The following is a 14,814-nucleotide window of genomic DNA, read 5'->3' on the forward strand; positions in this document are numbered from 1 at the left end:
GAGGCATATTAACTAAAATATTGGCATATAAGTTATTAAAATAGAGTTGTTTAATGCCCAAATTAATAGTAAGTTTTCTTAAATATGTACAAATAATCCATTTCTTATTTCCTGCACAGATTATGCTAATATCATTTGATATTATCCACTTAAAAATTGTCAAATGGTGATCATGCTATTAAGCATATGTAAGATTATATGAAAATCATGCACAATTTAAATATATACATTTGATGATAAAATATTCTTATACGCATTGATCTGGATAACTCATACTTATGTATTATAGATGATATTCCTATATCAACTACATTTAGGGAGCTTACATCCATAATTCTAGAAAGCATCACTTTTTTTTAGTGGTCTTAAATCCATATTCCAGAAAATATAACAAATTTCTTAAAATTAGACAATCTATATCAATATGTCTCTTTCTGTTTTTCTGGGGTACCTATTTATGTTATAAAAATAGCTTTATAAAAAGTAACAATGTTGTTGTTGCTTGTTTGTTTTTTTGCTTCAGATGGTTCAGAAAAGTATACTGACAGTTTCTAATTTGATACAAAGAATAAGACTAAAAAATTAACCAAACACAAATAGATTTGAATTTCACCTGTGAAATGGTTTCATGAAGACAAAGCAAATGATTGATGGGGAAATTGGGGCTCTAGTGTGTTGATGTCGGCTAACTTAACTGAAGGTCTTCAACAGGATTGATTTTCATAGTATTTTTTCTCAAGAGGAAAACAACTTTTTATTGTCATAAAAAGTTATCAAATTTGATTCTAATTGAACTCATTTTCTCTTGAGTTCGAGAGACTCTTGAGTCTCTGAGCTAAATTACAAAATTATTCTTAAAATAAAATATGAATTTAGATACAAAAGCACCATCGTTTTGAAATTATTTTTATTATTTCAATTCTATGCACAGGCGTGCAAAATAAGTAGATATTTTATACATTATAAGTAACACATTTTTTTTGAAAATATTTGATGGGCTAGACTTGTTTCTACCCCTAAGCCATACATAATGGGAGTTTATATACATAGTTTGGACATGGAATAGTAACTAATAGGGACTGTAGAAGAGATCTAATTCAAGTACATCATTTTATAGGAGAGGAAGCACTAAATCTGGAATAAGTAAATTGACTTGCTCCAGAGCAAATCATAGATTCAGGATTGACACACAGGTTTTATGGGTTTCAAAGAAACATAATTTTTTCAGTATGTATCTATCTAGATAGGTTGATAACATCTCAAAAGCTATTTCAGTGATTTCAAAAGCTATTTCAGTGATGCTTATTTTGTGACACCTTGTCCTTGACATTCATACATGGAAACAGCAAATCAGTCTACAGCCTGGAATGAAGGCAACAAAACAAAAGAGATTGTCCTCAGATAGTGTTCTAAAAATGTGTGCTTACCCCTACCCCTACCCCACAGACACTTTAAGAAGCAAAGTTTTGTATAACTGAAGTTTTATACACAGTAATTAGAAACTGTCTTTTCCCCCCTTTTCTCCAGTCTCTGGTAACCACCATTCTATTCTTCGCTTCTGTAACTTGACTATTTTAGATAGCTCATATAAGTAGTTCTCATATTAAGTGTTCTTACCAAAATTTAAAACATAAAATAAGAGGCAAAACTTTGCTTGACAAATACATTCACCAACTCCCTCCCATAGGTTGCACTGAAGTCCCCAGGATGAGTGTGGCCTATCTTACACATTAATATTAAGAGCTGGAAAGGAGAAGTAGATATTTAATTCTGTTATGGAGGCAGTCTACATTTGACAGGGGAAAAAAGGGAAAAAATTCAGCTCATGATGTAACTTGTCTGATGGAAAAGAACATTTGAAGTCTTAAAAATTTACTTAATATCCAGAACAAGCCATACTAACATTGGTAATCATGCAATATGTCATTCACACAGTAGTTTTATATTTACGGCATGTTCCGTGATAATTTCTTATTCATGGCAACACCCTGAAAGGTGTAACAGGGAAGTTTACCTTCTACGTAACAGCCTTGAAGTTTTTATTATCTTGTTTTGACCCTCAAAATAATGAGAATGCTAATAAAACTGCATTTAAAACTGTCTGAAAGGAGTTATAACGATATAAATGCAATTGTATATTGGTGGCTTGGAAACAAAAGATCCAACGGATTTTTACAATTTTCAAATTGTATGATCGACCTCTAGCGGTCAGAGTTTGACATTTACTGAGTAGAACCCTGATTTCAATTAGGTTTATTAAGAAATTATTTTGATATTTAGAATAGATATTGATATTGTATATTTTACTTTTGCTTCCAATGTTTTATGCAGCACATCTGGATATGCATGAATCTAACTAGTACATAGAAAGTTATAATTTATAATCTATGTATATCTGCTAAAATAAAAAAACAATGTAGCAAAATTCAATGAAATATTTGTCCTTCCAGATGCCTCATGAATAAAGAGAAAACATTTCATGCACTTGAACATTTACCTTTCTGTATGTGAACTAAATTATAAATCATGAACCCAGAGATACAGAATTACAGAGTGTGAACTACTACACTGAGTCATCTACTTAATCATCTGATTTCACATGGAGCTGTACCCGTATTATTTTAGAATGATGTTAGGCCAGTATGCTGTTTTGCAGGCCTCATGACCTTTGATATGACATTAGTTTTTCTTTCTCACAGATGGAGAATGAATAATGGGGATATTGATCTTACAAGTGATAGGTACAGTATGGTAGGAGGAAACCTTGTTATCAACAACCCCGACAAACAGAAAGATGCTGGAATATATTACTGCCTAGCATCAAATAACTATGGGATGGTCAGAAGCACTGAAGCAACCCTGAGCTTTGGATGTAAGTAATGGTATCTTTAACAAGGTCCAGTGCATTTAGGTGAAGTAAAAATTAAATATTATCATAAGAGTTCAACAAGACGAAAAATCAAGATGAAAAGATGAGAGAAATGGTCCATATGAAGTGGATCTTATATGATTAGTGGGCCTCAACTGTGTAGAGAAAAAATTTCAAGAGTACAAAGCATCTGAAGGGTATTAGGAAGTAAACTAAGGTCACGTTCTGAGGGATCTTGAATAACTAGCATCAGGTATCAGTGGATATGCTAAGCAATGCATATTTTCTCTCTCTCTTTCTCTCTCTCTCTGGCTTAGGAAAAGAGAGCATGCACAACTGGGCAGGGGGAAAGGAGAGGAGAAGAGGGAGAGAGAGGGAGAATCTTAAGCAGGTTCCATGCTGACCTCAGAGCCTTGCAAAGGGCTTGATCTCATGATCCTGAGATCATGACCTAATCTAAAAATCAAGAATTGGACTCCTAAATTGAGCCCCACAAGTGCCCCAGGCCATGTATCTCAATCAGGGTAATATCACCTCCAAAGGGGTAAAAATTGGTTCTTGGAGGGAGAAACTATTTTAGATACTATAACATTACAGTTGGGTTCTCTAAAGCTTGACTCTACCTCACTGAATCATTTTCTGTAGCATGTAATTTAAGAATAAATTAAATTAAGCTATTAAATTATTTTAAGTTTAAATAAATTAAAATTTCTCCTTCTGGAAGCTGTCATAAAAAGATATTTTCAGAAATCCTGTGCTAATGTTAAAGTTAGAACCTACTAGAAGAAAATTGTACATTGTAAAAGGAGTTGGACAAGATGATCTTCAGTATTCGATTTAATAAGTCAGCAATTAAATCTTTTGCAAATTGGATTATAGGATGAAAATGATGTTTTAAGGGCACCTAGGTGGCTCAGTTGGTTAAGTGTCTGCCTTTGGCTCAGATCATGATCCCAGGGTCCTGGGATCAAGTTCTGCATCAGGCTCCCTGTTCACTGGGGAGTCTGCTTCTCCCTCTCCCTTTGCACTCCCCCACTCCTATCTCTTTCTCTCTCTCTCTCTCTCTCTCTCTCTCTCAAATAAAGAAAGAAAGAAAGAAAGAAAGAAAGAAAGAAAGAAAGAAAGAAAGAAAGAAAGAAAATCTTTACAAAAGAAAGAAAATGTAAGTTTAAGAGGACCTTTGTGGCAGTGATAACCAGTAAGGAGTGAGTAGTCAAATGCAATTAATGTGGTGACCTTGGGAATGTAAATAATAAACACAACCGTTGAAAAAATAATAGATTACATTGCACTGAAGAGAAAAAAGGCCCTAAATATTTTTTAAAGGAAACCTGAGTCAAAGGGCAGAAACAATCTACTCTCTTTAAAACTGGAATTGGAGCAAGTAAAACCAATTTCAAGGTTGGGAGAAAGCACTTCAATGATGGCTTCGCATGCCGAGGTTATGGTGACATTAAATTATCGTTGTTGAAATGTCAACTATTTGAGGATGGGGTGGATTCAAGTAAGGCATCAGGATTAGGGATGTAGATCTGAAGGGCTCTCTGCAAAAAGGTAACATTTAGGATGATGACTTTTCAGAGATATAAATAAATTGAGAGAAGTAAAAACTTGATTTTGTGATTTGAGTACTGTTCACAGAGAAGAAATAGGAGATGAAGCAGAGTTGAAACAGAATAAGCACGTACTGCAAATGAAGAATCAAATAATAGAGTATCTTGAATCCAAGTAAAACCTACATTAGAAGTAAACAGACAAGAATGAAGGAATGAGACTAAGGAAAACTCAGAATTTGAAAAGGAGAAAAAAAATGGTGATATTCATGTTACCTCAACTAGGATCCTACTTTTCATCCTTATTCCTTTACCATGAGTCTATTCCTCCAAGTCAGTCCTCTTTACTTACCTCTTTGGTAGATTCCTGGTTTTGCCTGTGCCCCTATTTCCAGATACCCTTACTGAAACTCTTCCTAAATCTGAAGGAAAAGTTGAGGATATTTGTAATTTTCAGGGTTGTCCGAATACTTATGCAGGCTGCTACCAATATCCATCTGCTAGAGTTTACTACCTTAGACTATATGCAAATGCCAGCATATAAAAATGAGGAATTGACTTTCATTGGCTCCAGCAAACCAACTAAAAGTATCATATCAAAAAAGTGAGTTTGTAGATGAGAGATAAGCTTTAATGACAATCTCTTTTTATTGACTAAAGAGTGAATATTTTCCGTTTTGCTTTCATAATTAGATCTTGACCCCTTCCCACCTGAGGAGCGTCCTGAGGTCAGGGTGAAAGAAGGAAAGGGAATGGTGCTTCTCTGCGATCCTCCATACCATTTTCCAGGTAAGTTAGGTTCCTCTGTGATTATAAGTATCTATGGAGTGAATCCTAAGTTTTCATTTTCTTAACAATAATGAAATATTTGTGATTAAATAAGACTCAATGTTTGCCTAATGTTTGTAATGCATTACTTACTAATGGTTATAGATACTTCCAGGCTGTTTAGTTACAGGAGAAAATATGATTCATTTTTTACAAATTATTTTTAAAATAGAACAGTGCCAAGGAGTGGTTATATAGCCTATTATTTCATTAAAATTATTATATCTACAATATACTGAATTATATAAATGCTAGAAAAGAAATTAATCTCTTTAGGAGGATCTATCTGTAAGAATAACTAGCCAGTTTAGAGAGAAATTAAATTAAGTGTCATCTGTAGCAAGATTCACCTTTGAACATGTGTTTTCTATAATTTGATATGGCTAAAATAAAAGCCACCAAAATGCTAATTAAAAAGTGAACATTTTATATACTTTCATTAATATTCACTTGTTTTATCAAATATCTTCTTGGAATACTATATAAATACTACTTTTTACAATGAAAAAATAATGATTATATTCTTAGAACTCTAATATTATGTTATTAATTTGACTTTAAAGACCTCTAAAAAAACAGGCTGCTATAAATCATTTTATGTGGAATATATTAATGATATATATTTAGAGAGATGACAATATGTAAATATATAATGCATATCATATTATATGTGTATGTATTCTATTCCAATTACATGTATAAAATTTCTATTGTTTATATGTCAAATATCAGTAATTTTTTTCTGATAAAATAGGACAAAGACTATTAAATGAAAAATATAGGGGGAACATAGAATTCAAAATGTAACAACATTTTGATGAGAAAAGCCTTTTTGTTTTGTTTTGTTTTTGAAGCACTGCTCAAACAATGGGGAAAAAAATCCCCCACCTCCATAGCATTTCCCACAAAGTAAATGATCATAAATAACCAATGACTATATTTGAATACATTCAAAACTGGATAGGCTTCATTTAATTGTTCATTCATTCAACAGATCTCTTGTGAGCACTTGTTACACAATTACTTTTGCCAGGCACTGTTTATGCCACAAGAATACCTCAGTGAGTGAAACAGAGATTTGCTAGTGAGAGAGACAGCCAATACATAAAATATATAGTTAATAGGTATAACATGCCTAGATATTGGTACGTAAGCACAAGGAAGATAATTTAGGGAAGGGGAAAGAGTAGGTGCTAAAGGGATGGCTGACAATGCTGTGAAAGTAACTAAATTAAGGCCTGAAGGAAATGAAGAAGCTAACAATGCAGATATCTGAGAGAAAGACATGCCAGGCAGATGCAGTAGGAGGAGGAAAGGCGTGAGATGGGACTATGGAGGAGGACCAAGGAAGCCAGAGTGGCTCAAATAGAGTGAATGAGATAGAAGGTAGGAAGAAATGAAATTGGAGAGATACAAGAGCTATATCACATAGGACCTTATAATTCATCATAATTACACTGGCTTTAACTTGAGTGAGGTTTATTTTGGAGGGCTTTGATGAGTCACGTGACAATGTTTAAGTTTTGGAAAGAGTCTGGCTACTGTTTTAAGAAAAAAACTTATAGGAAATTCATTTCTAAATCTGTATTTCAAAATAGGAGTACAAAAGGAGAAAGACACACTGTAGTTAGCAATCTTCATTTTATTTTTAAAATGCAGTAGGAAAGATGGGTCATGACTTTTACAATTATCAGACCTAGATTAAAAATCCCAATTCTACTTACCAATCATGAAATTCTTTTTTTTTTTAAAGATTTTATTTATTTATTCATGATAGTCACACAAAGAGAGAGAGAGGCAGAGACACAGGCAGAGGGAGAAGCAGGCTCCATGCACCGGGAGCCCGACGTGGGATTGGATCCCGGGTCTCCAGGATCACGCCCTGGGCCAAAGGCAAGCGCCACACCGCTGCGCCACCCAGGGATCCCCCAATCATGAAATTCTAAGCAAAACATTTAGCTGCTCTGAGTTTCATTTGCCCCATCAATGAAATAGAAGTAAGAATATTAATAGTCCACATAATAATTGAGAGAAATATAAATATAATCCTTTAACACCATACTTACATTCACTCAAAATATGGTAGCTTTTGGAAAATTTGCAGTATTTGTCTTGGCTTACTTCCAACAGTTGTTCTATAATAGCCTCTATTAGATTATGCCTGAGCTTGTTCCTAGAAAAAATACTTTTGCTTTTGGAGAAGAATTTAATATTTAGAAGACAATATTTTCTTCCAGATGATCTTAGCTACCGCTGGCTTCTAAATGAATTTCCTGTATTTATTACAATGGATAAACGGAGATTTGTGTCTCAGACAAATGGAAATCTCTACATTGCGAATGTCGAGGCATCAGACAAAGGCAATTATTCCTGTTTTGTATCCAGTCCTTCTATTACAAAGAGTGTGTTCAGCAAATTTATCCCACTCATTCCACTACCTGAACGTAAGTATTTTATTTGTTACACACTGTTTTTGCAGGTTGTCTGCTTATGGATCACTTACAATGATGAAAAGAAATACCCAGTGGGAAGATTATCTGGCCAATCAGGGCAAACAAGATATCCACTTTGAATGTCTTGGTCATTCCTTAGTTTTTCTGTTGGAGATTTACATGATAAAAGTGACCAAAGATGGTTGAGTTAGGACTGGTTTCCTCCAGGTCAGAGAATGCACAGGTTACGGATTCATTAGCTAAATATCAATATATTAGTTAGAATGGGAATTGCTTGCCTCTGCTTTTTTTTTTTCCATGTCCGTTCCTAGTTTTTAGTAACTTCATGAAACAGAGCAAATGATTAAATTAAAACAAACTATAGTGATTGCAGAATTAGAAAAAAAAATGCAGTTGTATCATTCTGTTATTTTTAAGGAACTATTTATATGAAGCAAATTAGTATATTAATTGCCTTTCTGCTGTAAGTAAGTAGGATGAGTGCCATATTTGATGGCCACTGACAGACCTGAATGACTTTTCCAAAATTCCAATTGAACTACATTTCTTTTTTTAATGTACCACTTCCTAAGAGAATCAGATTTTAACATATTTGCTTACTTCACATTGTTTTTTATCACAGTCCTGCTATTACCACTTCTATCAGTGAGTTTAAGCTTCTGAAGAGGTACTGGGTTTTGTTGTTCACAGACTTACGTTTGGTCCCCACCTCCATCCTAGTAGGGTATTACAATAGGGAAAATGTCATCATATCACTGTAATTCCATTTTTCCTACTCTCCTCAATTGTGGTCACATGGTTGTTATTCAATAAATATTTTTTTTACTTCTGGCTCTTTTATCTCTTCACAATCTTGAGAGATGTTCTCATCTACTACTTTCTAGAATTACAAGGAGCCATCACATAAAAATCTCCTTAAATTTCTTTCCTACTCTACCCTAGAAATTCATCTCTTCTATTTACTATTGTCTCTGTAGAAGAAGGGTTTCTTCTCCCACTGTAGGTAATTCCTCCAGTTACACTGGTTCATTTACCATTTGATTCATTTAGGAACTTCTGCATATGAACTATTTTCTGCTTTTTTCTCAATCTTTAACGTCTCCTCTGTTCCTTTCCCTCAGTGTATTCTTTTGTATTCAGTGCAAACAACCTTGAGACCTATTTGCTAAATCCAAAGGACACTTTTCAGTTCTGGTTCTGTATGAACTTTGACACTTGATCTCCTATGTCTCTCTTGAACTCTACTTTCCTTCCCTAATTTTCCCAACTCCTGCCCTTCCCTATCTCCCACCTGCCTCTCTGACAAATTCTATTCAGTATTCTTCCTACGTCTTCCTCCTTCATATACTTTTCTTTAATCTTTTTCCAGATATTCTTATCAATTTATACCTTTCAACAGCAGCCCTATTGGGATGACTCCACATTCTAACCTCCAAAACTTTTCTCTTTGTTTAGGACTTAATTCTGTCTACCTCCTAGACTTGTCATACAGAAGGTTCTCCGGATAGTTAAGCCCAAAATTTTCCAGACATATCTGTCATCTCATTTTATCTCTAATATTCTTCATCTTATTTGGCAATACCATCATATTTCTCACTCAGAATAGTATTTTTAATCATCAGTGCCTCTCCTCCTTTCATCTTCAAGACAGCTAATCCCCTGGTTCTCAGTTGCTATGTAAACACATGGGAAGTTTGCAGAAATTTGGAACCCAGAAAAACTGATTCAGCAGGTCTGGGGTGTGGCCAGGAATTTGTAGGTTCAGCAAGCATCCCAAGTGATTCTGATGAATTGGATCTTTGATCTATACCTCAAGAAACATTGACCCAAAGGGCAGTCCTGGTGATTCTGCTTTTCAAAGACAACTTGGATTAGTTCTTTCCTTTTTGTTCCCACTGCTCAAACCTCCATGTATTTTGCATGAAGTAATGGCCTAGCCTCCTTTAAGCTCCCTTCTATATTTCTCTTCTCCATGTTCCATTCTTTAAAGCTTCTAACAGGACTTTCACTTAAACTGAAGGTGATATTCATATTACTTCTCTTACCAAAATCCACCGCTAGTTACCACTGAGAAAATTAGCCTCATAATGTTTAATGTCACAGTTTCAAGCCTTCTAGATAATAGGTTTAAGCTCATCTTCAACTACATAAACTTTATCATTACTGGAATTTCTAGATGTAAAAAAAATCCCTGCAAACTCCTGGAGCTTTGTCATAATGTACTGTTTCCTCAGCTTGAACTGGTCTGGTGAATTCACATGCTCTTCTTGCCTGAAATTCCCTTAACCCTTGCATATTCAACAGTCGTCCTTAGCTGCCACTCTTTTAGACCATTTATTTTCGTTTTGGCTTGTATTTTAGGTCATGCTGTATCTATCTGTCTCCCTGGTATCATACAGTATATGTTCACATTGCAATCTTAAACAATGTATTTCACCTTTGAGCCTATTTCTTCCCATGTAAGATTAAGGGAATAATATACCCAGTAGTACACGTGTGCTCAACAAATTCAATAAAATAAATATATTGATGAGAACAGTGATATCTGAATAAACACTCTTCTTTCCCTCTCTCCTTCTCTCTTTTCAACTTGTTTCCCGTTGCCTCCATCTTCATATGCCCATATTTCTTCTATTCTCCCTCTTTTCTTGCCTGTCTTCTTTCTTTCTACTCTTCTCTCTTACTTCCTCTCTTCTCCCTCATTTGCTTTCTTGTTTCTTCTCCTTCCTAAGTAACACCTGGCACAATGTTTTACACATGTTTGATGCTCTCTAAATACATCTTAGATTTTTTTTTTTTTTTAGTGAATTGAGTCCGATGAGTTACACAGCTGTCAGAATGAGCCAATATGATTGGAATGCTTGATGAAATTTATGCTATATACATACTGTGCATCAACAAATCTGTGCATTGTGCTATGATCAGATATTTTCTAGTACTTGTACAGAGAAATGCCTTGTATATTGAAGTAATTCTGTAAAAGTCACAATATTCAAAAAAATCCTATTCGTTCTGCCTAATAATTAGTGGACGGTTGTATTTTTCTTAATATTAGGAACAACAAAACCATACCCTGCTGATATCGTAGTTCAGTTCAAGGACATATATGCATTGATGGGACAAAACGTGACATTAGAGTGTTTCGCACTTGGCAAGTAAGTATTCCTATATTTTTATTAACATATATAGAAATATATTAATTTTTGTACCATTTTAGGAAATAAATGATGTAATTGTTCAGCTATAGACTAACAAAGTAATTGACTTTGAAATGTTGTAGACCCTTAGCTTTTGTTATTTCCTATTTAAAGTCCTGTTCCTGATATTCGATGGCGGAAGGTCCTAGAACCAATGCCAAGTACTGCTGAGATCAGCACCTCTGGGGCTGTCCTCAAGATCTTCAATATTCAGCTAGAAGATGAAGGCACATATGAATGTGAGGCTGAGAACAATAGAGGAAAGGATAAACACCAGGCAAGAATTTATGTTCAAGGTAGACATGTTATTTTAATTTTTTATAAATTACATCAATATCTTACTTATAGCCATTTCCATACTTGAAAAGTGAGCATATAATGAATGACAGTTTTAAATCAGTGATGTATATTACAATATGCAAAAAGAGAAAATATTTATCTTACATCTCATTAAGTCTCAAATATGGCTTATAGAAGTTATGTACTTATACTATTACCATCATACTAACATCACTGGATTGGTAGTAGTATCCTTGATAATTTTTAGAAATTACAATTAATGTAACTTATATATTTCCTTCATTCTTTTTTTTCTAATACCTCTTTATTTGTAGAAATTATGACTTGGTTCAAGCTACTGGCTTGCAAACTTGTGCATGCTTCAAAATCACATGGAGGGCTTGTTAAAAACACAGATCTGGTTCCCAGCATTTTTGAGTTACAAAATTCTATTTGGGGCCAAAGATTTGTATTTCTAACAAGTTGCTAGGACATGCTAATACTACCAGACCAGGAACCACAGTTTGAGAACCACTACTCTAAGGAAACTTTTTTTTTTTTTACACAATTTTCTTGGCACAAGTGTTTGATTCAGACCCATTGACCTAAACTTATATTTAGGAGGATAGAATGTTGTTTTTCAGGAACACTTGAAACTTTTAAGAATGAAAACATTTCTATAATGTTCCACAATATAAAACTTATAGATCACAACTGAGTAAATGTCTAAGGCTTCATTCAATAAGACTACTTATTTAAAGGATAAACATACATTTAATGTCTACTCAGAGGCACACACTATGATAGGAACAAGGAGAAATAGATAAGATAAATATTCTCTCTGTCCTTGAGGAATTTATACTGTACTCACACTCTATACAAAACCTCCAAATTTATACAAGTTTACACAGGCAAGTGAACATACTTCACACATATGCATATACACACATATGCATACATAGTTATAAAGAAAATCATGAGTGCACCATGGAAATTTACATAGGATATTGATAAAGCATATGGAGAGGGATACCTTAACCATGCTGAGAAGATAGTTAGTAGAAAAAACTGGAGATGATGCCTTAGCCAAATTGGAATACCAGAACGAGGAGACAGCATTATGGCCCCTACCCAGAGCCCAAGCCTCTGTCTACACAGGGATGAACTAAGTACCTCCAGTGGCCTGGTAGATGCATCCTCACTACCACTATCTCATAGAATCCACCAAGATTAGGCGCATTTTGCCGTATGCCGTTCCTTTCTTTTGGCCTAGAAAGCTGTGGACTCTAGGCCTCCCTCAACACCTGAACTTTAACACCCACACAACTCTGCATGTATCTGCTCAGTCTCTATCTCCTCCCAACCCCAAATTCTGAAACCTTTACACTGTGCTGTTTATAACACACAGTCTGCTGTCATCACAATCCCCTAAATTCTCAACTTCTACATAACTTCTACTCTGAACTTCTCACTAACTAAAATGTGATTCTCCCTTAAAGACACTGTTTCTCTTGTAATCCTCTCAAGCAGTGACTAATTTTTCTTCCACAGCTCTCATGTCCCCTTTGACTTGTAATATAGCTGCTCTTCTTGTTCCTCATGCCTGTTCTAGACTATCTTCCTTTTTTCTTTTACATGTCCAGTTAACAATCTGTCGGGACAATCCTAGTTTCTTAAAGTTTTTACTTTTAGCAGGTCTTACAAAGTAGAACACTCCTCTTGATGTCAAAATCAACTTAAACTATGATTATTTTTTAGTAGATTTGCTTCCCCATTCTATTGAATTCCTCTAAAGACCATGTCCTTCAACCTACCTCAGCAACCCTCTCCCATGGCCACACTTTAAACTTCATTGTTACCAAAAAGTATACTCTCTTTATGATCTCAATCTCACACATTTGTTTTTTTTAAGATTTTATTTAATTATTTGAGAGAGAGAGAGAGAGAGCATGAACTGGGAAGGGGGCAGAGGGATAATCAGACTCCTCGCTGAGCAGGAATCCTGACATGAGACTCAATTCCAGGACCCTGAGATCATGGCCTGAGCTGAAGGCAGACTCTTAACCGACTGAGCCACCCAGGTGCCCCTCACACATATCTTTCACTAACTACTATCTCCTATCTTTCCAGGTCAGCGTCTCTAGTACCCTTCAACTCTACCAGGAAGTATGATCAATTAATCTAACAACTTTCTTTCACATTCCCTAACCCCTCCCTGCCTCTTCCCTAAATCTTTGATCAGTCATTATTGTTCCCCTGCACACTCACCATTCTCTTACTACCTTTGTAAAAGGCTAACCCTAGAAAGATCTAGCTCTCTGCCTACCAATGCCTAAACCCACAAACTTAAGGATGACTTGAGATATACACTAGTATTCTAATTCATTTTAAATTAGTGATCAATAACTTCAAGTGGGTCTTTAGTGTTGCCTGGCAATTATGCCATACTTCCCTAGGTCCACTTACTCCCATTCTCTTGGATGATCTTCTCATGCCTCCACATTTTCCTTTAAACACTTAACAACTCTTCCAACCTTGTGCTCAGTGATAACTTGGCTTCTTCTTTCACAGAGAAAATGAAAGATCAAGTTAAAACTTCCACAAGCTCTAACCCCACATCTACCAGCATCTTTAACCTTATCTCTTATTGCTATGGATTCAGCGGATATCTGAGGCCAGCACCTCTACTATGTGCTTGATTCTACCCTCCTGCTTACTTATGGCTATTGTTCCAGCAATTCCTTCTCCCTACACAAAACCAATCTTTTTTCTTCACTGGATCATTCCCATCAATGTATAATGGCTCTTGTTTCTTCCTTCTTTACTCTGGCAGTTGCTCCATTTCCCTTCTTGTCTCCCCTAAAAGATAATACAAATATTGATGGTTTTGCCTATACTTTCTAAAAATGTTGTCTTCATTTTATTTCTTTTTTTTTTCATTTTATTTCTTTTTAGAATGTATTCTTATTTAATTTTTATCCCTACTTCTTTGCTGGAATCTTTCTTCTCATGACCACAAATGATGTCATGTTGCTGAAAAGGATGGCTACTTCTCAGCTGCATCTTACTTGATCCAACAGCAACAGTCACCACCATTAACCCTATCCTTCTATACCATTTACTCTCTGTGGTTGGCATCTGAAACCCATGCTTGGTTAATGTCCTTGTACACCACTTGCATTCCCCTCACTCCATGCCCTTCAGACATGGGAGCAATCTGAGTTTGTCTCTGAAAATCTCATCTATCTCACTCACAACCTTTATGTTTTCATTCATCATCAAGACTTTAATTAGACTCTATACCCTGAAATTCTGACCCAGACTCTTCCTTTGAACTCCAGACATGTACATATAGCAAGGCAACAAAATTCACTGTCTACATATTAAGTATATGTGGGTAGCCCCCTGAAGTAAAAAAAATTCTGTTTAGACTCTTACATTTTTTAAAGTAAAGCTGTCAAGGGATGAGTGGGTGGCTCAGTGGTTTAGCGTATGCCTTTGGCTCAGGATGTGATCCTGGGGTCCTGGGATCGAGTCTCACATCAGACTCCCTGCAGGGAGCCTGCTTCTCCTTCTGCCTATGTCTCTGCCTCTCTCTCTCTCTCTCTGTGTGTGTGTCTCTCATGAATAAATGA

General features: G+C 35.3%; 1 protein-coding gene across 4 annotated transcripts in view; it reads left to right on the top strand.

The window, feature by feature from the left end:
* The window catches only part of CNTN1 (contactin 1), a 349,297-nt gene that overhangs the window by 197,285 nt on the left and 137,198 nt on the right, over nt 1-14,814 (top strand). For all 4 annotated transcript variants that reach the window (XM_038577318.1, XM_038577321.1, XM_038577320.1 and 1 more), the window contains 5 exons: nt 2,700-2,872; nt 5,116-5,211; nt 7,488-7,694; nt 10,759-10,858; nt 11,015-11,196. In XM_038577318.1, the coding sequence (XP_038433246.1) occupies nt 2,700-2,872; nt 5,116-5,211; nt 7,488-7,694; nt 10,759-10,858; nt 11,015-11,196 (758 nt within the window). The remainder of the gene's footprint in view (nt 1-2,699; nt 2,873-5,115; nt 5,212-7,487; nt 7,695-10,758; nt 10,859-11,014; nt 11,197-14,814) is intronic.

Source organism: Canis lupus, chromosome 27, assembly GCF_011100685.1.
Source record: "Canis lupus familiaris isolate Mischka breed German Shepherd chromosome 27, alternate assembly UU_Cfam_GSD_1.0, whole genome shotgun sequence".
Classification (NCBI taxonomy): Eukaryota; Metazoa; Chordata; class Mammalia; order Carnivora; family Canidae; genus Canis; species Canis lupus.